The sequence below is a fragment of the Scomber scombrus genome, chromosome 12, assembly GCF_963691925.1.
Source record: "Scomber scombrus chromosome 12, fScoSco1.1, whole genome shotgun sequence".
NCBI classification, from domain to species: Eukaryota; Metazoa; Chordata; class Actinopteri; order Scombriformes; family Scombridae; genus Scomber; species Scomber scombrus.
The window spans coordinates 9,285,680-9,309,495 of NC_084981.1; the positions used below are offsets into that span (position 1 = coordinate 9,285,680).

Sequence of the window (23,816 nt, forward strand, 5' to 3'; positions counted from 1 at the left end):
TTTTTGAAAGGACCAGAATGAAAATTAGACATTTTAAAATGAAGATGAAAATAGGCATGAGTTTGCAATTCAGACTCAGAGTGCATTTCATCCTATCTTGTCATTTCTCATACAGCCATGAGTGATGAAAATAGGTCTGTTTCTGAGAAGAACACAGCTCCCAGTGGTACAATGTTTATAATTAAGTGTGATTTTCAACGTCTGAATCAAACCACAGGAAAAAGAAGGCTGTTTCCTGTTGTCTCTGCTCTGTTTTTCATTCGTGCCATCCTTCCTTTACTGGTTTCACAGAGAAATATGCAGATTAGTTGAGAAGACTTGCAATTAAATTATTTAAAATGTTTATTAATTCCACATGAATCTCCTGCCTGTTTAATTGCTCGGTTGAATTTATTCAACAGTTTAGTAAAGTGCACACTGAATTTGAATGAGCTCCTGAATCTGCTTGGAAAGAATCAAACAAAAGGCCACTTGCAGACAGCGGTGAGCTTAGTGTCCAGTCCTGCTCTGCACAAAAAAACACCTCTCAGGAGAGTTGACTTCACTGACTCAATGACCAGAACTGACATGCAGTCGCTCACACATAGCTGAGGTGTCAGTTTTTGAGCAGAAACCTCTGAGGATGTGCAGTGCATGCATACAAAAAAAGAAAGAAGCTCTATTTGCATTCATTAGTGGCGCCTGTGACGCTGGTTGAAGCGATGCGAAAGGAAAATCTCCAACACGATCTATGATTCTCCCATGGTTCAGAGAGTTTGTAGCTACATGTACCTGTCAGACAACATAACAACTCAGCCGGGAATCAAATAAACAAATCCAGATCTCAGACCTAAATCCCTTACAACACACACACACACACACTGCTACAAAAATCACTCAAACACATCTTCAATGACGAAATTGAACCAGTGGGACTTTCTAACAATAGGGTGAGACATCAAAAGCATTTCCATATCATTTTAGACACTAATGACTCTTTTTTTCCTCCTTTCTTCCTTTTTGTTTGTTTTGTTCATTATTGTAGAGGAAATAAATCAATTTCTAATGGAAACAAGTTAATTTATGTAGCCCGCTGGCATGCTTTCTATCACTTTATTTGTTTATTTATTCAATGTAGAGATGTTGCCTGAAAAAAGACTGAAAAGAGTTCTTCCAGTTGTACTTTTTTGTTATTTTCTTCCTCATTGGAATGCATAGAATAATACATAATATTATAATACTAATAACATATTATACAATATCATAGTGACCAAATTGTGGAGACAAAAGACCTTACACTGCATGGTGCTTCATTTTACATCAGGAAACATCTCACCCTGCTATATGCCTGCTGAAAACCATCTGGGTTTTTCTCTGTGGCCATTTTATAAGCAGCGCTGCCACATGGGGCACATAGTGGTGCAAGCACAGATTCAATTATGAGGTGGGGGTGTTTGGCAGGAAGGTGTGTGTGTGCCAGGCTCTGTCTGTATGCTGCCTGAAGCTGATAGATGTGGAGAGCTCTGGCCAGGCAAGTGGTTTGCAACCTGGCAGTAATGTGAGAAAGGCCCATTGTGCTGCTGTGGAAAAACCCGGAGCACTCAACTGTGTTTACAGCCCAGAGAGCCAGGACTGCAGACACACCCATGAGGATCCCTCGGCAGCCCCCTGCTCCAAAAAACACAAGGCAGAATTAAATGGAGACAAAGCAACAGCATCCTACCTTCCCAGCCTCATCTTCTATGAGGCTGTCTCCCAATTAGCCACACCGCCGCTGCTGAGGTGAGATAACAATAGAAGCCCATGTATCCCCTAAAGACCTCACTAGAAGACCTTTATTACCGTATTGATATCTCCTACATGTCACCGCTGCCCTCACATACCTGGCAACATGCCCACACATTTTCTATGAGGGAAAATCAACAGAGGGGCTGTAACTCAATACAAGAAGAAAACAGCAGGATGCAGCATTAGGCTGAATGGTACATGCTGTAATTAGTGAGACACAGTAAGGAATAAATATGAAATATGGTACAGCAGGTTCAAGCTGCACAGTACATAAAAAAAGTGATGAATAGGTGAAAGTACAAAAATGTGGCAAAAAGTCAAGATTCTGAACAGACATAAAATACAATACAATACAATACAATACAATACAATACAATACAATCTGTGGCAAATAAAATAAAACACAAACATCAGTTGCAAATATTTTTTTTCTGTGCTACAACATTTCCTACATGCACAAAACACAACTAGAATATTGTGACAGGTGTTTTTTAAATTACATAGTGTCCATCTTTGCATATTCTCCTTCAGTGATGGAGCACTACTTAAAGGCCAGGTAGGGAAAAATATATATTGCATATTCCACACATAGAAAACAATAAAGTGTTCAAGTTAGCTCACATTCTGTAGCACCACACAAGTTATTTCATGGACAAAATTACATGTAATTGAAGTCCAGTCGTTCTGAAAATAGACAAAAGTGGTAAGATGACCTAAGACTTAAGCAGTTAGTTTATGTGCAAGACTTTTACCAGTAAAAGATATTCAGATTGTCCACTTGGTCATCTGCAAATATTCACACAGACAGACAGTTGTCATGCTTAGCGATTAGCTGTTTTTGGGTTTATTCTATTAATTTTATCTTTTTGGACCTATTTTGGATGTATCACTGTCTCGACTCAGTGGCCTGAGGAACTCTTTAGATCTCATGATGTGTAAGATTTGCATTAAAGTGACTCAAAATTTCATGTATTGTATTTATACTTAAATGCTCCAAATATGCTTTTTCTCCATTTCTAGTTGGACAAAATGTTACACAGACTTTTGAAGGCTTTGTACTCAAAACTTTCAGCAGTGCCAAAGAGGCTGGTTGTAAAGCGCTTTGAGTGAGGCTTTACAGTAAATGGATATGGGGTCACTTCTACTGAAAAGCCGAGGTCAGGCTCTCAGAGAGCCCGTCTGTGTGTGAGTGGTCATAAAACACTACAGGCATCCATTTCAAATGTCCCAGCTGTCACTGAAGTACTGGTCCTCTTCTTCCTCCTCCTCCTCTTCTTCCTCAATCCCATTTTTCATGAGGTCATCATCTTGTAATTCGGTCGCATCCTCTTCTTCCACTTTTTCCTCTTGGAGCTGTACGAGCATGGTTTGTAAAGTGGCTTTTACTTCTTGAACTTCCTTTTCTAGCGACTGTGCGGCACAGGTTAAGGAAAAATCTGATGCTGCGAACACAAGCAAATCCAGAATCCCACACATTCATTTACATGTAAATACAAAAGCATGCCAGCAGACAAATATCAGGACAAGTATGACACTTGTGGCCCTTGATGGTTAATGGTAATAGCAAAGGACAGCTATAACCTGATGAAGTCATCAATCTCCAATTTGGCCAAGTCATAACCAATTTAACCCCATCCAATTCACTATTCATGAGCTCATCTCATCTGTGAAGCGGGGTGGCAGTGTGGGGACCCAAGCAAACAGACTGCCCACCTAAATTATTCATAAACCATCAATGAAACAGGATAGAGGCTGACATTAGAGGGGGATTGTTTAACCTGCTTAGAAACTCAAATTAATCGTGTGAGTGTCCGGCTTAAGTGGCAAATCAAAGGGATGGCTTTGATGGCAGATGGGGCCTGATGGCTCGTTTTACTGTCTGAATGGACACAGATTGTACTCATTCATAATTAACCAGCCATTAAAGAGCTTTTCATGAATACTGCAGGAGGTTCGACGAAACTTTTGTGGCAACATGGTCCAAATGGGACCAAGAAGTTCAGATGTATGTCAAAGGCCCTTAAACTAACCAGACATTCTGTGTCTGTATGTGTTTTCCATCCACCTCCTTGTATCAAGAGGAGAGACTCAATTAAGACCCTCAGAGATTGAAGGTTTGATCTCCCTGTCACTATGGCAACAGTACTGTCATGCCGAGCTCAGTTTCTGTTCAATTTCTGCAACCAAATAACAATATTGTTCTGTATCTTCAGTGTCCTCGAGTGTCCACGGTGCTTTTGCATGAGTGCACTGACTTCAAAAAGCTGAGATGAATGACATGTAAGGACACAAAAACAGAGAGGTGGAGAGAAGCAGGCCAATCTATGTCTATCTCTGACTGCCAGTCTGCATTGATATCATGCAAACAGTGGAAGAGCCTTTGCTGACCCCTGACAGCACAGCAGGGGGACGCGCATCTCTAATCAGATGTGAAAACATTCCGGCCACACTTCAACAGAGAGTGAAGGGCACACAGTATAACACACTGCTTTTGGAAATCCAAAGCTAAAGCTAAATAAACCTCTTCATCAGTTTGGACAGATTGTGAAAGTATTTCTGGCAGCTCGTATTCAAAGAAGAGAAATGAGGCGTGACAGCAAATAAATAAATAAAAAACAGCAGGTTAGGTGGCAAATTATCTTCATCCCCGTGTTGGAATATCGCCTTTTCTATCTGTCTTAATAAGCTCACAGTGTAGAGGGGAAAAGTGGAGCGAGAAAAACACACTAATCTATTTCCAATCAGCTTTCTAATTAGCGCGGAAAATGATGTATTGTGACCTGTAATCTACTTCAACAGTTTCATTTGAGTCATTATCATGGATATTGTAATTTCCTCTGAGCCAGATCCAGCAAATGGAAGCGAGCAGACAGAGTTGGGGGAAGAAGGGAGGGTCAGCAGGAGGATGGACATTAAGAAATGACGAGAACGGAATCATTACAGTGACATTCCTCTATCTGCCGCAGCGCCGCCGCAGCGCTGCCCCTGTCTGCCTACTTTAATATCAGCCCGTGGTGACTGGCAGCCCACATCAACGGCCCTCTAATAACATCACCTGGACTTTTACCATTTCATTTTCCAGTTTGCACCTCCAGACTGTCAAGAAAAATCCTCTCATCCCAGTTTATCTTCAATTCCCTCTCTGAATGGACCCATAATGTCAGATAAGACAGGTTGAGGTTGTTTTTTTCTTTTTTTCGTTGAAAAGTAAGAGTCACAGGGAGCCAACATCAGTCAGCCTAAAGGTGATGTGGATGTATACTTTTGTGAGTTGGAAGGCCTTGAATAAACTAGGTCTCAGAGATGGATGGAGAGAGACAGAAACACACACGCACACACACACACACAAATGCACAGACAGTTTACGAGACATGTGTATTTCGAGTGAAGTGAAAGGATATCAGTGAGGGCCTGATCCTGGTTTAGTATGGCCGTCTGTAATTCATCTTCCAAGGTCATTAGTCTGTCACTGATCAGCTCACAGCGCTCTGTCAGCTCTGCAGCCTCGGCCTCGCTGCACACGTCCTGGCAGGAAAAGGAAACAAGTGATGAAATGAGGGGTATGGAAAGGAAGTAATGAAAGTGAACAAAGTCAAAAGTTTATTTGACAATAGAAAAGGCAATCCTCCAGGAAGACTAAACAACTTTTGAGTGTTGAAGCATTGCCAACTTCATCATCGACGTTATTGTGCAAGATGTCTTGTTGCTGCTTGTAATGGCAGTAAACTCAGCACTTAAAATAAATGGGTATAAGTTCACTTGGATACCTTTTAAAACAACATGCATTCATAACTCAATCAATTAAATGATACCACAAACATCTGCAATTGTAAGTGTGTTTAGACCACCCTGCATCAAAAAACACAGTCCAAAAAAGAGTGACTCAACTTTTGCTGCAACTCAGTGTTGTGTCATCAGGCAAGGTGCTGAGTTGGCCAATGAAACACATGCAATAACACATTCTAGTATATAATTTGTGGTATACAACATCCTGTGTTGTAAAATCCACATCTGACAGAATTATAAATCACTGTGCAGGGTTTCAGCATCAGATAAGCTATGCTCAATCACAATACGCTCAATGTGTTATGACCACGCTTTTAAGCACAGACAATGCCAATAGTGAAGCATGATGCCTGCAGTTCTCTTTCATAATATTTCGTTCGATGTCTCACTATGGGATGCACGCCTCGCTGCAGCCCTCAGAAGCATTTATCTCATTACGCCAATCCTGATTGGCTGGTGAACGTGTCCGTCCGCCACAGGTAGTCCGACCTACCTTAAATAGCTCATGCGGACGGCACCACCCTCATTCAAACACCTCTTCTCACTCGGAGCATATCTCGCGTCCAGAGCTAGCTAGCTTAACTGTCCATAGACGGATCTTATTTAGCTTCTGTCGCTGGGCGCTACTAGCTTAGGACATTTTTTCTGCTTCGTCGGTCACACCAGATCGAACTCAGTGCTTTCCTGCCCTCCACGGCTTGGTCAGCACTGCTCTCGACGCCCCACCACGGCTACTCGAGCACCGGGCATTAGCACACCAGCTAATTCTCGGCTTCTTCACGGTTAGCACACCAGCTAACTGCCTCGGCTCCCTGCCTGCACACCAGCTCGCACGGAATGGAGGCTAAAACCCCTCACACCAGAGGGCACGGAGACTCCGGAGCCAGACTCTGTCGCTGCGGGAATAAGATATCGAGCATGGATCCACACCAGGTCTGCTCGTGCTGTCTTGGGCTGGAACACGCCCGGGCGGCTATCGAGGTCCCCGGCTCGTGTCAACACTGTGCGGTGTTCACCATCAAGAGTCTCCGCAGACGACTAGCCCGCCAGGCTACCCTGTCTGGACATGACCCCTATCTCTCTTCCGACGGCGCCGCCGTCGAGGGCGGAGAGGAGGTGGGGGTCGCTGCGGTGGCGACACCGGAGGCTAGCGCCAGCTGGGGCTCCCAGCTCGAGCTAGCCGCGGTTCCCCCGCTGGAGGAAGACGTCCTGGATTTGGACTATGGGGAAGATGATGATGGCGCCTTGGATCTCCTCATATCAGAGGATGAAGAAGAGGATGACATCTTCATCACACCGGCTCGGGCTGCAAAGCCCGCGGCTTCCGTCGACTCTCGGGATGGAGACGAGAGTAGCACACCAGCTTCTCCCTCCCCCAGCTCGGACATGCTCGACGTGTGCAAACGCGCAGCTGCCCGGCTGGGCATCCCCTGGCCCGCTGTCGTAGCTGTGACCACCAGATCACGCTACGAGGGGAAGAAATTGCCCTTGGCCAAGAGCGCGACGAAGCAACTTCTCCCCGTCTTCCCGGAGCTGCTGGAGGAGGTGGCGCGCTCATGGAGAGACCGCCCCTACAGCAGCCGGAGCCCGGTTCCCGGGGCCTCGTCCCTCGACTGTGAGGCGATGGAGAGCCTGGGTCTGCTCCGCATGCCTCCGATGGAGCCACTTGTTGCAGCTCACCTTCACCCCCAGCTGTCAGCGGTGTCCTCCCGGAGCCCCAGCCTGCCGTCCAAGTCCGACCGTTTTCAGTCAGCCCTGACTGAGAAAGCGTACAAGGCGGTGGCGCTCTCGGCCAGAGCGCTCAATGTCCTCTCGCTGCTCACGGCTTACCAGGCTGAGTTGTGCGAGGATGTTGTGCAAACTCAGGACTCAGCTGCGTGGGAGGAGATACCGGTCATCACCGACCTGTGTCTCCGTGTCCAACGCTGCGCGGTCCAGGCCACGGGAAGAGCGATGGGGACCATGGTTCTGCAGGAGCGAGCGCGGTGGCTCACCCTCGCCAGCCTGTCAGACAGAGAGAAGGACGACGTCCTGGACATGCCCATTGTCCCGGAGGGGATTTTTGGTTCCGCCCTGGCATCGATGCAACAACGGTGTGAAGCCAAAAAGAAGGAAGACGAAGCTCTCAAGCTCTGCCTCCCTCGCAAGCCCCCAGCTCCCTCTCCACCTGCGCAGCGTAAATCCTTCGCGCAGGCTGCTTCCCGGGTTTCGCAGTTCAAAATACCGAAACATCCGAAGCCTCAGCCCGCCCCGCCGCCCGTGCCCGGTCGGCCCGGCTGGTTCAAGAAGCCCTTGGCTCCAGCTACAGCTCCGCCGGCACAGCCCGCGCAAGCTACCAGCCACCAGGCCAGGAAGAAAAAGAGAGCGGCCTGACCGCCCCTCTCGTCACCAGTGATGCAGCTGGAAGTTCCCTGTTCTCCAGCTCCACCTGTTTGGCTTCCGAGCGTGCACTCCGGGGCCCCCCACGCCCCCATCTCCCAGCTGCCACGGACCGTGCCAGAGCAGACCGGGAGAGACGGACATCTGACGGCAGAGGGTTCAGCGTTTGCCCCTCTCCCATGTCCACAAGCACGCACACACACACAAGTTTTCATAAAGAAAATAAAATGTGTCCCGCTGTCGCATCCGGGCCGAGTGCCGAGGGCGCAGCTAATAAAAGCCAAAACTATAAAAATAAACAGCGCGGTGGCGGCACCTGCTGTCCCACCCCCGGGGAAAGCCGCGGCTTTTCCCGGGGTGAGGGCAGTGAGGTCCCCGTCACTGCGTTGTCCTCCCGGGCCAAAGTGCACAGCACCGCCCAGAGGCCATGTCAGTTTTCCACCACGAGAGGGCGCCACCGCACCGCGGTTGGGACCTCTCATGGTGGAAGAGCTGCAGCGCGTCTCACCTCTCTGCCGCAGGTGGCAGAGGTGGGCTGCGCTCGCAGCTTCGCCCTGGGTGTTGAAAACGATTTTGAGGGGTTACAGGCTGCAGTTTGCCGCTGTTCCCCCTCGATTCGCCGGCATAATACACTCCCAGGCTCAGGGAGAGTCAGCTCGTGTTTTGCAAGAGGAAATCCTCTCACTGTTAAACAAAGGAGCAATCTGTGTCGTTCCTCCCGCACAGTGTCAGAGCGGTTTTTACTCCAGGTACTTTCTGGTCCCAAAACGGGGGGGGAGTGGTATTCGCCCTATCCTGGATCTACGTGCTCTGAACAAATTTCTCAGGAAATACAAGTTCAGGATGCTCACACACGCATCCCTGCTGCGCCTGGTGCGACAGAACGATTGGTTCACTTCTGTCGATCTGAAAGACGCGTATTTCCACATTCCAATATATCCTCCCCACAGAAAGTATCTGAGGTTCGCTTTCCAGGGGACGTGCTACGAGTACCGCGTGCTCCCATTCGGTCTGTCTTTAAGCCCGAGGGTGTTCGTCCGGTGCACGGAAGCGGCGATAGCCCCACTGAGACAGCAGGGCATTCGCTTGGCCACATATCTGGACGATTGGCTGCTTTTGGCACAATCGAGGCAGGAGGCCATGGCGCATACGCGTATTCTCACACGGCACCTATTAGACCTGGGTTTTGTGATAAACGCGGAAAAGAGCATGCTGTGCCCGACACAGGACATAATCTTTCTGGGATTATCCCTGGACTCGGTGTTTTTCACGGCGCGCCTCTCGGCGGAGCGAGTGAGAGCTTTCAGAGCATGTCTTGCGCTTTTCCATCCAGGCAAATCTGTTCAATTCAGATTGTGTCTTCGATTACTCGGACTGATGGCGTCAGCCATTCTCGTGGTTCGTCTCGGTCGCCTCCACATGAGGGAATTCCAGCTCTGGGTGGCCTCATGCGGGCTGGATCCCGTGCGTCATGGCGCACGGAGAGTGTTGGTTACGCCGGGGTGCGTCAGGGCACTGCGCCACTGGGGGGGGGGACGGTTTTCCACCCGCACCCAGAACGCCTGGCGCTGTGGGTTTGGCCCCTGAGTGGTTCAATTTGTCAGCTGTGGGACTCCCACAGCGTGTGATTTCCACTATACAAAGTTCTCGAGCCTCTTCCACTAGGTCTCTGTATGACTGTAAGTAGAGAGTGTTTGAGGACTGGTGTCACAGAAATGGCCACGTTCCTTTTCAGTGTCCAGTAGGTGTGATATTGTCATTCTTACAGGACCTGATTGACAAACGAAAAGCCTTCTCCACAGTTAAAGTGTACTTGGCAGCTATAGCCGCCTGTCACGTGGGGTTTGGGAAACAAACAGCGAGCCAGCACCCGCTGGTTTGCCGTTTTATGAAGGGAGCGCGCAGGCTTCTCCCCGTGTCCAGACCGCTGGTGCCACCATGGGATCTGGCTGTGGTTCTGGAGGGGCTCAAGGGTCCTCCTTTTGAGCCGCTGGGGGGAGCAGGCTTGAAACACCTGTCTCTCAAGACAGTGTTGTTACTGGCTCTGGCTTCGGCTAAACGGGTTAGTGACATCCATGCGCTTTCGGTGCATCCATCATGCACTCAGCTTTTCCCGGGGGATGTGAGGATGATTTTGAAGCCCAACCCGGCCTTTGTGCCTAAGGTAGTGGGCTCATGTTCTCCTATTGACCTTGTGGCCTTTGCTGCCTCGCCTGGTGAGCAGCGGTCACATGCGTTATGTCCAGTCCGTGCGGTGCGCACTTACATGGACAGGACTAAGGGTTTCAGGAGGAGCGATCAGCTGTTTGTCTCCTGGGCTAATCCTCATAAGGGGAAACCTGTCACAAAGCAGCGCCTGTCCCACTGGGTCGTGGAGGCGATTGCTTTGGCTTATACGAGTCAGGGTTTGCAGACACTTGCGGGTCTGCGGGCGCACTCGACTCGGGGCTTGGCCGCATCCTGGGCCTTATTCAGGGGAGTTTCTGTTCAGGACATCTGTGCTGCAGCGAGTTGGTCCTCGCCTCTCACTTTTGTCCGTTTTTATATGCTGGACGTCTCCGCTCCGTGCGTGGCACGCGCGGTTTTGCTGTCCTGATTGGAACAGAGTACCTTTTCCCTGTGGGTTGGTGGACGCTCGATAAGCTTGTCTGGCAATACGGGAGCAACCATATCCCATAGTGAGACATCGAACGAAATATTATGAAAGAGAACTTTAGGTTATTTACATAACCCCGGTTCTCTGAGTAATATGAGTGAGATGTCTCACCAGACTACCCTTCTTGCTTGGGCGAGTGAGAAGAGGTGCTTATCTTGAATGAGGGTGGTGCCGTCCGCATGAGCTATTTAAGGTAGGTCGGACTACCTGTGGCGGACGGACACGTTCACCAGCCAATCAGGATTGGCGTAATGAGATAAATGCTTCTGAGGGCTGCAGCGAGGCGTGCATCCCATAGTGAGACATCTCACTCATATTACTCAGAGAACCGGGGTTATGTAAATAACCTAAAGTTTTCAGGTGCAGCTATCAGTGATGACCTATCAGTGACTCAGTTGTATTTCAAATAGAGGCTCTGTAACAAATATAATGATTATATTATGATACAGTATCTTTTCCTTCAGTATGAGGTTCATTAATCACCTCAGCTACACTGATAACAAAGACCCACTAACACAAAATGTGGTGTAAAATTTGTGTAAAGCATGGTGATACAACCCTTGATATAAAGTATCTGATAAGAAAATATTCAAAAATATGCTTTTAATTAACTTTATGTTAAACAGAATGAACATCTGTGCAACAACAGCTGTAGCATTATTGTGTAATTTGCTGATCGCATATTAAGGACATGCAATAATAGTTAATATACTGCATGTATATGTGTAAAGTGGGCATAGGTACTTCTTTCTTGCTTTTTTTCATCCTTGTCTGATACTCCTTCACTCATTCTTGAACATACTATAACATACTATACACATTATACTGTATGTACTGTCATCCTGAATTGGACAAACACCTCAAAGGACATTCATTCTTGTGAGGATTTGGACTTAAGGGGACAAATGGAGATGGATGGGGTGTGGGGGTGGGGTACCTTTTATAACTGTAATCATTTAAATAATGCAGCTATCCTATGGATGTATGTTAATTTCAAATATATGCTGCATACATATGATGAGATTAATGGAAAATCAACAAAAAATTGCTAAACAAAAAAAAGGGCATAAGTGCAAATCATACAATTATTTTGTTCAATGCAAAAATGTTTTTCACAAAACACTTTTTAGTTGTTTTCTTTAAATGTTACTTTTAGTTTTGATTATATCTCCAAATATGCTCTTACGACCATGACTCAGAGCTTTTACTGAACTTTCATCCAGAACGTCTCTTTCACATCCAATCCTCCATACTGTGTTGAAGAAGATGTAGCCAAAATATGAAGCTGCCAAATGTTTTGTTTGTGAAGGCTCCAAGGTTATAATGTATACAATAAACTCCACGGAACTAAGTGCTGCAGATTGCCTGATGATGCAGCGAGGCTGAGTGTGCACTGGAGGATGATGGTGATGTCAGGTTGGTGGAGGAGCAAAGTGCAGTAGGGCAGAGCATTGAGAGAGCAGAGCTGGCAATAATTAGAACAGGCCCCTTTGCAGACGCCGTGTCCTAGTTTCTTCACACTTATCAGCCGTAGAGAACACAAATGCAATTTCAGCAAATAGACACACACTGGTGTGCACGCAGACCCAGCGCTCTCGTCAAACAACACACGGAAAGTCTAATCTGACTCATAGCTGCAGGTAGAAAATATCAACTCCCTGCAGCTCAGAGGTGCCAGAACAATCACTGGAAAGTCATATCTCTGGTCTCTGTCCTGGAATAGCACTTGTTCACCAAATGATGTAATGCTCCAGAAGAAATGTACAACAACAACAGGCCTGAGGTGTGATCATATGTAGAAGTTATCCCTGAAGCATTTAAGGATTTGAGTAAAATTTGAAGTGATAACTGCCTTCAGGACAAAAGATTTTAAGACACCATACTTGTTTTTGTGTATGTGAGACAATTAAATGAACAAACAATCACCAACACATATCTGTTCATATCTGACTTGCTGGGATCCCCATCGGCATGTATCAAAAGAGAAGCCAGTCAACATATAGAATTACTGAGCTGTTTGTTTTTAGACTGCCAAGGTTAGGAGCATCTTTAGCAGATAAGAGCCTTGTGTTTGTGTAGCTGATTGATTCCATACTTTAAAGCCTCCAGTCAGCCTTTGTAAAGTCAATAAAACCAAGGGACGGAAAACAAAGGCTCCCTGTGCTGAGTGACACAGTTGAAGACATCCCTGACAGTTTGTTAGCAACTCTGTACACAACCATTTAAAAAATCTATTTCAACTATTCAAGAGCCCTTATTTTGTTTTCCTAGTGGTGATCAAAACAAAACAAATTACTTTTCTCTGTTACCTCTGCATTTTGACAAACAAGAAAAGACGGGAAATGAGATTTCAACAACATGTCAATTTGCATAATAGAGTCCCAGGCATACATGTATTGGCATGTTAGATCCTCACATATTAGTGCTAATGTTATAGGAGTTAAAGTAAGCAAAGCAGACTGCAGAAGCATGAACTTAATCAAATAATTTAGAATTCAATATGCAGACCCATGTATGCACTGGTATGGTTATTCAAGCAATAATGAGTGAAAGGCTGAAGGTAATTGTGCATGTTCCCCTGGGTGCTGTTAGGCTTGCCACTAAGCGCCTGGTGGGCAATATAAAGCACCAATATTGCACCAGCATTACACACAGGGACATGATTGCTTTTACAAACAATAAAGTAGCTGAATTCATTCTAAACTCATAAGGAAACTAACTAGCTTATGATTAACTATCCAGCCTGTTTTTTGCTGATGCTCTCCTTGTAATCTAATGGGTCCAAACTAAGAGATGCCATCAGTTTCCAGAACCATCTACAAGATCCTCTACAAATATGAGCAGGTAGCACTCTGTAACTGTGTCCCAATTCAATCCAGCATACTAATAAGAAGATGTATGAAGTGTGAACTGTGGTAAAACCAATAGACTCAAAAAAGTCAGACTGAAAATGCTGCATTTAGTATGCTGTTCACTGACACTGTCCCAATGCAATGCACAAAGAGCCACCACTTCAATTGCATCCCACATCCATTCTGCATACTAATGTAAACAGGTTTTGAGTATGTGTTCACACTAAAAAAGTGACTATATTAAGTCTGTCTAATCAAACTTCAACTTTGGAATGTCACTAAAAATAAAATGTTACGAAGAAAACAAAATAATTTTTCAAAGATTTACATTTTTATACAATTTTTTTTCGGTTTTGCTTTGTTTTCCAAGATATTACCTGGAACTGTCTCACCCCCATAAATAATTAACAATGTTTTGCAGCTCAGAACAGGCCCTCCATTTCATTTGTGCATTGCATTGTGGAATAGTTTCCATCAACAAGTGTTTTTTTTATGATGCATAATGAATTCATAATGCATTTTTGAATATACTTAATTTCACCACTTTTCCATTTTACCATGAGAATCAGTATGTACTACATAGTGTGGATTTGTGTTTATACGTAGCTATTAGTGCACACTCTGGTCCCACAATGCAATACACAAAGAAAATGGAGAAGCTGCTCAGAGCTGTGAAAAAATGACAAAGAATCATCAGAATAAATAACAAAACTGTTGAAAAAAACTTTTGCTGTCTCTTTGTACAAAAAAAACAGAGACGCAGTTTGATTGACGTCCTATGGTGCAAGGGCAAGTACATTTCATAAATACATACATAAACAGTATACTATGAACATTAGTATAGAGAAAATACTATATACAACTTATGTGCTGAACAGAATAGGGGCAAAACAATAAATAAGGTATTAGTGTTGTTTTAGTTTTTTTTTTAAAGTAAAAAACCTTCTTGTATTTTCTCTTTTCTGTATACTAACTCCAACTTTCTGCTTAATTAAATTGTAGTATGTGTCTGGAACACTGCAATAATCTCAGTTCTGTAAGGACCGGGTTCATCAAATCTACCTGATTATCAAATCCAATCAAAAGAATTCAACATTTAATAATCTCTTTTTTCCTTTGTTAGCCGCTGTGAGTCAGTATGAAGAAAGGAGTATAAGGACCTTGAGAGGATAAAAGATCAATTAGTAGAGATTAGAAGAAAATCGAGTAGTGCTAAAACACACAAGCACACACACCAATCAATCTCCATTGTGGCAGCAGGGCAGCAGCTTGGCAGCAGCTAAGTGGAAATCATTTACTTAAAGTCATTATGGAAAGGAGAAAGAGGTCAGACTCTCCGCAAGGCTGAGAATCCACAAAGCTATCACAACACCATCAAGATAAAGATACCAATACCATTTAGCAGCCATCATATTATTTGACTCAGTGATGCATCATATCTTATTATGATTGAACCGTTTTATGTCAGCTAGTTTTTCAATACTTCAGAGAGATACAGAGTTGCAAAGATGAGATATACAAGTCACCGTCCTATCCATGTTGTGCATGAGCAAAAACTGACCAAGCTAGATTAAATTACTGTTGCTATGCTTCCCTGTTCTTGATTTCAGACAAAGGAAAGAAAAGCGGGCTCTTTTTATTTCTGCCAATTTTACCAGCTGAAATGAACTCTATAGCTTTTAAATGCTCTTGATAGCTACATACTGCATATATCATGCTGAAAGACTAAAGCTGCATGTCTCAGGCATCATTATTTGATGATCCATTAAGAAGACAGAAGTAAAGAAACTGTGTTCTTGTATTGCAGTGCAGAACTAGCAGTAGTATTATAAGGAAAATCTGACTCATGCAGCATGTTTCATTTTAACAAAATCCTGTTTGGCTGCTTAACTTAAATACTTGGACAAGCAAGATAAAGTATGTTCTTTATTATTTGTATTTTCAAACATTTTTCATTTTTAATGTTACAGGCAAAAAGCCTTTTAGGATGAGGACTAACGAGTGTATTTGGCAAATGTACAGTAACACTTGGCTGGGCTTGGAGTGAACTTTAACTTTTCAAATCCAATGAAGAGTTAAACAGAGTAGTTAAATCTGTGATATAGTAGCAACCAGGACCTCCATAACCCTAACCCTAACCCTGGAGGCTATCAGACTACCTGGTTACCTGACATAAATGTGTATAAATATTAAAGCAGGAACATGCTGAAAGGAGAACACATACAACACAGCAAACCTCTTAGATAAATAAAGGTTTTAAAAGGCATCGTGCAAACTCAGACAGCCTGTGAGACCCGCCAAGGCTCCTCTTGTAGATCAGTATTGATCAAGCAATCACACAGGTGACAGAGGTCATGTTTAAGTTAAGGTCAGCTAATGGATTCTTCTGTGTCCCAGTAAGCCCAGCGTCAATGAAATGGACACTTTAATTGCACAGATAACATTCAACCATACTGTGACAGTATTAGCATTACCAACCTCTGGGTGATTATCCTCCATGCAGAACAAAAACTCCTCCAATTTCTGCAACAAAAGGGAAACATTTGTTGAGGCCACAGCCATAAACCTGCTCATGAATGATTGAAAATGCAATTACTGTGTAGCTGTGTACTGTATGTGTGCAGCAGCATCATCATAATGAGAGGAGGTTGTAATTATTCATCACCAAAACTGACAAGGAGAAAATAGATTAACTGGCTCATCTGTCCTGCAGCTTCCATTGTTAGTATTCAAAGTGTATAATTGTACATTCCTCACGTCACACACGGTAAGAGGTAATTACTGTACCTTTAGGAGGCTAACATTGTTTGTGGCTAATACGAAGGCAGGGCAACAACAAATAATCATCAGCGAAGCTTTAATTATTATTTTATTTAAAATGTTATTAAAATAAACGCTATGTTTACTTGGGTTCGACCACCTGACTCTTTATTTCATATCTGGATTTTAGTTCTTTAAAATGTGTGATTATGCACAAGTCACACCAACTGGATGTCTTTGCTTTCTCAAATTGCATCCCTCTCCCAGCAACATATGGTCTGTCACATGCTGTAGATAGCAACGGTTCTCTGGCATCCAACTGATCTTCCATTGTCTGTAGCCTTGAAGTAAAAAAACACTCCTATCTACCAAACTAGCTTTGAAATTACAGGATATTTTTGACACATGGGTCCTTTTAAATTAAAGCAGAACATTCTGTGTACTGTCAGACATGCAGGAAGACATTAAAACGGCTGCCAAATACAAGAATGTAAGTAAAACATATCTCATTTTTATTGTGTGCCCTCCCCCAACTCCTCTACAAGATGTTTGTTATGAAAAGCATGTTAGCTTGTTAGTTAGGGTATCAATGCATTGTCATTCATCTTAAATGTTGCAAAAAGCAATAACAGTATTAAAAATGTGTGCATTTATATGAATGACAGTTGCGTTTTTGCTCCTCTTCTACCCAATGATACATTACAAAAACAAAAAATAAAATAAAAGTATTTGTTGCACACACACACACCATAAATCACTATTTTACTATATATAGGACTTTCTGTATTAGAGGACACAGTAAACAATGTGCACAGGATGGAGACAGAAGAGAGAAATGGTTGGCTATCTCACCTTTTTCTTCCTGCAGAAATGTTAGGAGGGGCCGGGCTTTAGGAGGAGAAAGAAAAGCAGAGAGAAACAAAGGGAAAGCAGAAAAAGATCCATGCAGTTCATATAATGCGGTCAGGCAGGGCAGGGAAAGAAGACATCAGTTGTATATTTATGGTTGCACAGAGCAAGGCTGTGAGAGACGTTAAAAGAGGTTGCAACACAGTGGGAGAATAAAACATGACAATGAAAGTCCGCAGCTTCCAGTTTGAATGAGTGTAAGTGGAAATTCTGCCAACAGCTCCAGTAAAGAGGCACCCACTTATGTTTATGGGGCATCATTGTTTGTTAATGGCTACAGCCCAGTTAATCTGTGCTGAAAAAAGCACATTAAAAATGTAAAGAATCAACTGCTGCTGAACAAACAGCAAACATTATGTTAAATCACAATCTGTGAGCCAAACTAACAAACTATAGTCTCACAGAAACAAATCTGGCAAGTACATTTTTTTTTAATTTTATAAATGCTGGTTCTGTTGGCTTTGTTCCTATCTCAGACAAGGCTGTCAGACTACGTGGGTGGAGGAAGGTGTGAGAAGAGGAGCGAATGAGTCGGGCTCGGCCCTGGGGCGGTGGACCTCAACTCACTGTGGGATAGACCAACACCCACACACACACTCTCAGACACACACACACACAAAGCGCGCACACGTAGGCACACACACGCATTCTCCCGAAAACACAGAAACAGACTCTGTAGAATGAAACTCTTCAAGGAAGCCAAAATGTTTCCAAATGGTTGCCTCCCTCGCCCACATTTTCCTCATTTAGAAATACCTTCGAGCAAACGCGCTAATAGACTGCTGCTCATCTCACTGTGGTTAACAGACTTTTATACTCTGAAAACAACTTAATATGCACTGAATATGTCTTTTCCAGTCAAGTAGTAAGACTGACCAAGCAGGCAGACTTTATTTAAAGTTCACACCGTGGTAGAAAAAAGAAAAGAAAAAGTATGAGAATGTGAAAAACACGCTGTTCTTATGTGACCTTTCAGAGGCAAAGATGGGCTATGTGTAGAAAATATGTAAGACCTCAGCACTGGAATGTCTCAAAAGGGCATATTTTATATTCCAGATACTGTAGAGCTCAGTCTGCACATATCAATCTGGTATGTACTCCAGTGTGCATGCATAGACATTACATGAATAATAAATCATGTGTTGTTAACAAGGCATCTACTGTTGCGTTACCTTAGTGAACTCTGAGTTCTGTAAGTTGGCCTCAGGACACCAGCGCCCTCCTAAAGCAGTCAACATGGCGCAGTCTTCTTCTTCTTTGGTGCACGGCTGTGTCGAGGGATAAACCGCTGCGGTGGGAAGGTCTTCGATATCTGCTCCGCTGCAGCTGGGAGTTCGCAGCTGGAGGCCTCGTAAGAAGAGGTGGCATGCCTCCAAGTCGGCTTCCCAGATCCGCTCCAAGCCGGGACAGCCACAGCTACAGAGAGGAACAGTCAGATACCATGATGTGACAGATTTCACCACATTCAATGTGATATATTATCATGGTGACATAACACTATACAAAACAAGGTTATGGGATCTGTTAGAATAGTTTAAAATACAGTATATTTAAAAATATGATCCAGTCAAATATATACTCTTCCTACAATTTAATACAACAGTTAAAGATGTATCATTTATTAATGCACATTTGATCCTGGACCAAAAATGCATATACATCCTTGATATATTGTGTATTTATCGACTCTTTAACTCTTCTTGCTAGACGTTAGATGAGAGTATTACATACCTCTCATGTCAGTATGTTTAGTATGGAGCTAGAACCTGGAGACAATTAGCTTGGCTTAGATTGGAAACAGAAAACCGGAGCTTATTTGTACGAATAAAAGCAATCAATTGTTAATAGTGAGCTTAAGATGCATTAGTTGATGTATTTTTTCCCTTTTGGAGCGAGCCAGACTAGCTGTTTCCACCTGCTTTCAGACTTTATGCTGTAACAACAGCTACAATTGCGGAACTCAAAATACACTGTGAATTGAGCGCAGTGGTTGTATAAGGCACAGTAAAGGACATCTTTAATAACATCTCTATGATAAAGTGCGACAAGGGGAATACGAAACATTCAAAGATTATAATTCCATTGATTCAATATAATGAGAGTGACTGTCCTCCTGGTAGGCTGCCCTTTTCTTCAAAGAGCTGCAGCAGAGAGACAGAGGAAACCCTGGATATATTCATCTCTGCTGGGGTCACTGAGTAGAGGAACAGGCTGAGGACGAGATGACTGTTTTTTGTTTATCTATTCATTGAGTTACAATCAGTCACCCTGACCCTGTGACAGCAAAGATGCAGCTCTGAGTATAAAAAAATGAAGAGAATAATTAAAGCATCTCTTTTTGATTGAACTCAGAAAATTAGCATTATAGTAAGGACTAAGAGGAAGTAACTGTCCATTGCTCTTATTTATTTTGTGAAGGCTAGTGTTATTACAACAGCAAATACAATATATCAATTTATCAAACACATAACCTTTTCTAGCTTTTATTACTACAGGTGTATGTTTATCATTTGCTCTAAAGTAACATCACTTTATGGTATCTGGTAGCTAATTTTGGTTGTGGTACCTCTCAGTGGGTGAGAACATTGATGTTGAATTATAAGCATGTCTTTTGGCTTTCCAAAAAAAAAAGATTTCCCTTTTCTTTAAAATGAAAAAACTCCTCAACAGATTCATATTTGAGACCTCTAACCTTTAAAATATTTATATTTATTCCCCTCCGTCTTTCAGTGACCTTTAAATAAATCATTTCCGAATAAGTGTGGTCCCAGGTGACATTTTAGGAACTAAATCTATTGATCTTGTTCGAAGTTCTACCTCTTATGCTTTTAAACATCACACACACACACACACACACACACACACACACACACACACACACACACACACACACACACACACACACACACACACACACACACACACACACAAAGTAAAACCAGCCACATTAAAGAGCATAAATATCTCAAAGTGAAAAAGAATTCAGTCTCTGCTTTACTCATCCATAACAGCCTTGTCCATCCAGGAATCCATCCTTGTGCAGAAAACAAACTAAAGCTGACAGGCAGAGACAAATATGTTGGTTTTAAACATGTGCGATGCTTCAAACATCTCAAAGGGAGAAATGTCCTCCATCTCTCTGCCTGCGCCCATTTCCAACCCAGGAGGAGATTCACTGTCGCAAACACTGATTCTCACATTGAGCGATTCAGAGTGATAAAAAAACCCACAACAATTTCATACTCTAAGCACACATATACTTACTTATAAGCCTGTATAATGTATTCTGTATTTTCACCTAAAGTGTGCCTCCCTGCCACGCGGTTAGATTTGAGAAATTGCTCATTCTCCATAATATGTAAACAAACTCAAAAGCAAAAATGCGCCCAGGCAATATTGTTTAATCTCTCCCTCTGTTCCTTCTTCTCTCGCAGTGATGAGACCCTCCTGAAAATTGAATGCCACTTGTTTTCCAGTCCATCTCCTGCTTGAAAAGGCTGCCAACCTCTGTACCCTGCCAATGCGTGCCTCTCAGCCATTCTCTAACCTTCATTTGGCACACAGACAATAGAATAATTGCTCGGCCCAGCCCCCCTGCCCTCAACAATTCAGTACTCAACGCCGCTGCTTCTGAATTCTGCTATAGTGGGGACGCACCCAGTGAGCCATGCCATTGTTATTTGTCTCTTCTGAAGTGGAGAGGGACACACACACACACAGACACACACACAGATATGGGTGGGCACACACGTGTTAACGTGCACACACACACACACACATGCCCATAAATCATTCTCTGTGGGGATTCAGTGTTGTACAATCATAAATTCCTCCCAAAAATGTCAAAGCCAGCCTCATCTATCACAAAAGCTTCTCAGAGGCAACCACAATTCATTGGAAATAACCGGCACTGGCATTAGAGGTCTATGTGCTGAAAATTCATGTCAGCTCCTAAGCATCCCTGTGATGGTGGCGTTCTTGGTGCCCGTCGGTATGAACTCTTTACCCGGGGGTTAATTGGTGGCAGCCGCTCGGCCTGCCATCTGACAGTGACAGGGTGTGGGCGTGCTGCTCCGCTGATGGCCCAGTAATAAGAAGGAGAGACAGGCAGGCACACTCCTTCTGTAGTCGCTCAGCCCCCCTGTGGGACTGCTGACTGACAGGATTGCTCTTTCTCCTCAAGGCATTACGTACGCACACAGACAGCTACCAAGGACGGATTATAAATATAACCGTTGGACAGAGGAGCAGTGGTCTGGACCTGCTGGTACCAGTAGGATCAATTAGACCTCTCCAAAGTGAATAAGCACATGGCAAGCTTTACACGCTGATATTCCCCATATTTTGTCAAGCCCATTTAGGCCATATGCTCAGCTGCATCTCAGGTCAACAGTGAACAGTAAGGCTATGAAAAACAGCAACAATCTTCAATCACAAAGGGATATAATCCTTGTAAGGATCAACTCCTCAGTAAATTAGTATCCTGAATAAATAAATAAATGCAGATTCTTCCGAGACAGTCTCATGTCAGTGCCTCTTGTGTTGAAGATCTCTAAAAATCTATAAACATAATGAGTATTCACACATTAGAAAGAAAAAAAAATGGAGATGGGAATGTTTCACTTTAATTGTGCTGCAAGATCTCAAATAACAGCAGCTGAGGAGAGGCGCTAATACCGGTATATGGTGAAACACAAGGCAGTGACTATTGGATGAGGTGTGTGGTGGATGCTGGCTGTAGTGAACTGTTTGTAAGGGAGGTTGCCAGTCGAGCAGAAAAGGTTCCTCTGTTTTACACAATTTACACCTTGCTGACAAGATTTGGTGCATTCAAAATGTTAATAGAGCATCCCTGCTTAGATGCTCCCAGCATGTCGTCAATCTTAACCAAGAGAACCTGTTTTCCCTGAGTATTTTAATGACACCATTTGCATTGTAACCATGAAATATTATAAATGGCACCCAAACCTCGATAGAAGAAAGGCTAAATGTAGGACAAATATGTGAGGCTTTTCTTAATGAAACATCTACATAATGTATTAAATAACTGTGCTGCTCATCTGAATAAAATGTTTTTTGTTCTGGTGACACACTTACAGCATCTGTGCTGCTCTAACATCCTGTTCTAGTCTTTAGCAAGGAAGAGATAATTGGTTTTTTCAACACCATCCGTCTCCACGGAGACCAGACATCTCACCAGCACTAATCTGCCTCTTTCTTCCCTTCCCTTCCCTCCCCTACTCCTCCTCCTCTTCTCACCCCCAGACAACATAGCACTCCATCAACGGTAATGTACATTAGAGCTGACTGATAAAATTTACAGTGGATGATGGGTGCGTGTGTGTATCTGAGTGTGTGTGTGTGCAGCTGCTGTGTGTGTCAATGCTCATGTGGGGACAACCGGCCATTCAATCAAACAAAATATGTGTCACTGTGCCAAACTGGAGCTGGAGGAAGCTACTGGTGCCTGCCTGAAGCCAGAGCTGTTTTTTATGATTTGATCTGGGCTGCCTCTGGTTATAGAAGCTGGTCCAGAATGGAGAGCCAATCAATTAATATAGAACGAGCTGAGCATTCAAACGAGTTGACAGTAGCCAATACCCAAGAGGGTGCCCCTTAATATGATTTTTCTATCAATGGTGATGGTATTAGATACCCCATGTGATCTATATCATCAGCTGTTCATGCAATAAAGAATACAGCGGTCAAACTGAGCATCCACTAAAATATTGAATGATTAAAAGGGGAGATAACAGTAACCTGACATTGCTGAGGGTCAAGCATTCAGTGATGGATTTTTTGTTTTAAAAATAAAGTCAAGCTGGTGCTGACCAGGGGTGATATATACTGATGAGACGGATATACACACACACATATATATATATGTGTGTGTGTGTGTGTGTGTGTGTTGGCATTGTGTCATTCAGGTTGGACATGTATGTGTCCAGTTCTCATTGGATGATGTCAAACACCCTGATAAAGACTATGTGGTGAAACTCATTGGTTAAATAAAGAGCAAAATCATGTGTTAAGTCAGCTACTGTTGCCAAGTTGTTTTTTCACATTTTTCATATAAGCTACATGGCACAGACGGGTACTCTCAGAAAATCAAACAAACCAAAAACAAAGTGCCATCTGCCCTTTTGACAGAGAAGGTCTCAGGTTGTGCCTCCCTGCTGGGCACTGAGATCGCAGCCATGTTGCTCCTTGACCACCCAGACCCCAGCCTGTGTATCCTTCAACAACAAACAGCCCTGTAGTGTGTGACTGACTCCTGGATCCCATCCAAAGAGGTGACCCTGTCTCTCCTAGGATGCAACACAAAAAGCCGCCCCCTCTCAAACACCACAAACACAAACAAGGGTCAGCGAGGAAACAGTGTCTCTAACAATATAGGCTTTTTCTGGCTCAAAGTAAGCCCATGCGGCCTAACCTTTCACGTCTGAACACTTAAAAAAGAGAGACTAGATGAAAAGCACAGCTCATATGGTGTACAAAAAACAGTACCAACCCTATTCATCAGACTCGATCTCATCACAGCTGCTCAGTGTTGTCTGTCCGCTGAGGAGACAAGCTAAGCATCTCTAATCTACATAAGGAAGCATAAACATGCATATGGTGTCAACAGTTGAGTGGATTCCACATCCTGTGCTCAAAAAAGTCAGCCACTCACAATCACAATCCTGTTGTGTAACTATCAGGCTGAC

The 23,816-nt window shown here is 43.7% G+C and overlaps 1 protein-coding gene across 1 annotated transcript in view; it reads right to left on the reverse strand.

Annotated features, from left to right (window-relative positions):
- Window positions 1–355: 355 nt before the first annotated feature.
- disc1 (DISC1 scaffold protein) overlaps window positions 356–23,816 on the reverse strand; it is a 50,147-nt gene continuing 26,686 nt past the window's right edge. Inside the window, exons 11-14 of the mRNA XM_062429894.1 lie at window positions 18,282–18,525; window positions 15,919–15,963; window positions 5,168–5,292; window positions 356–3,178 (exon numbers count right to left, since the gene is read on the reverse strand). Of these exons, the coding sequence (XP_062285878.1) occupies window positions 2,986–3,178; window positions 5,168–5,292; window positions 15,919–15,963; window positions 18,282–18,525 (607 nt within the window). The 3' untranslated portion in view covers window positions 356–2,985. The remainder of the gene's footprint in view (window positions 3,179–5,167; window positions 5,293–15,918; window positions 15,964–18,281; window positions 18,526–23,816) is intronic.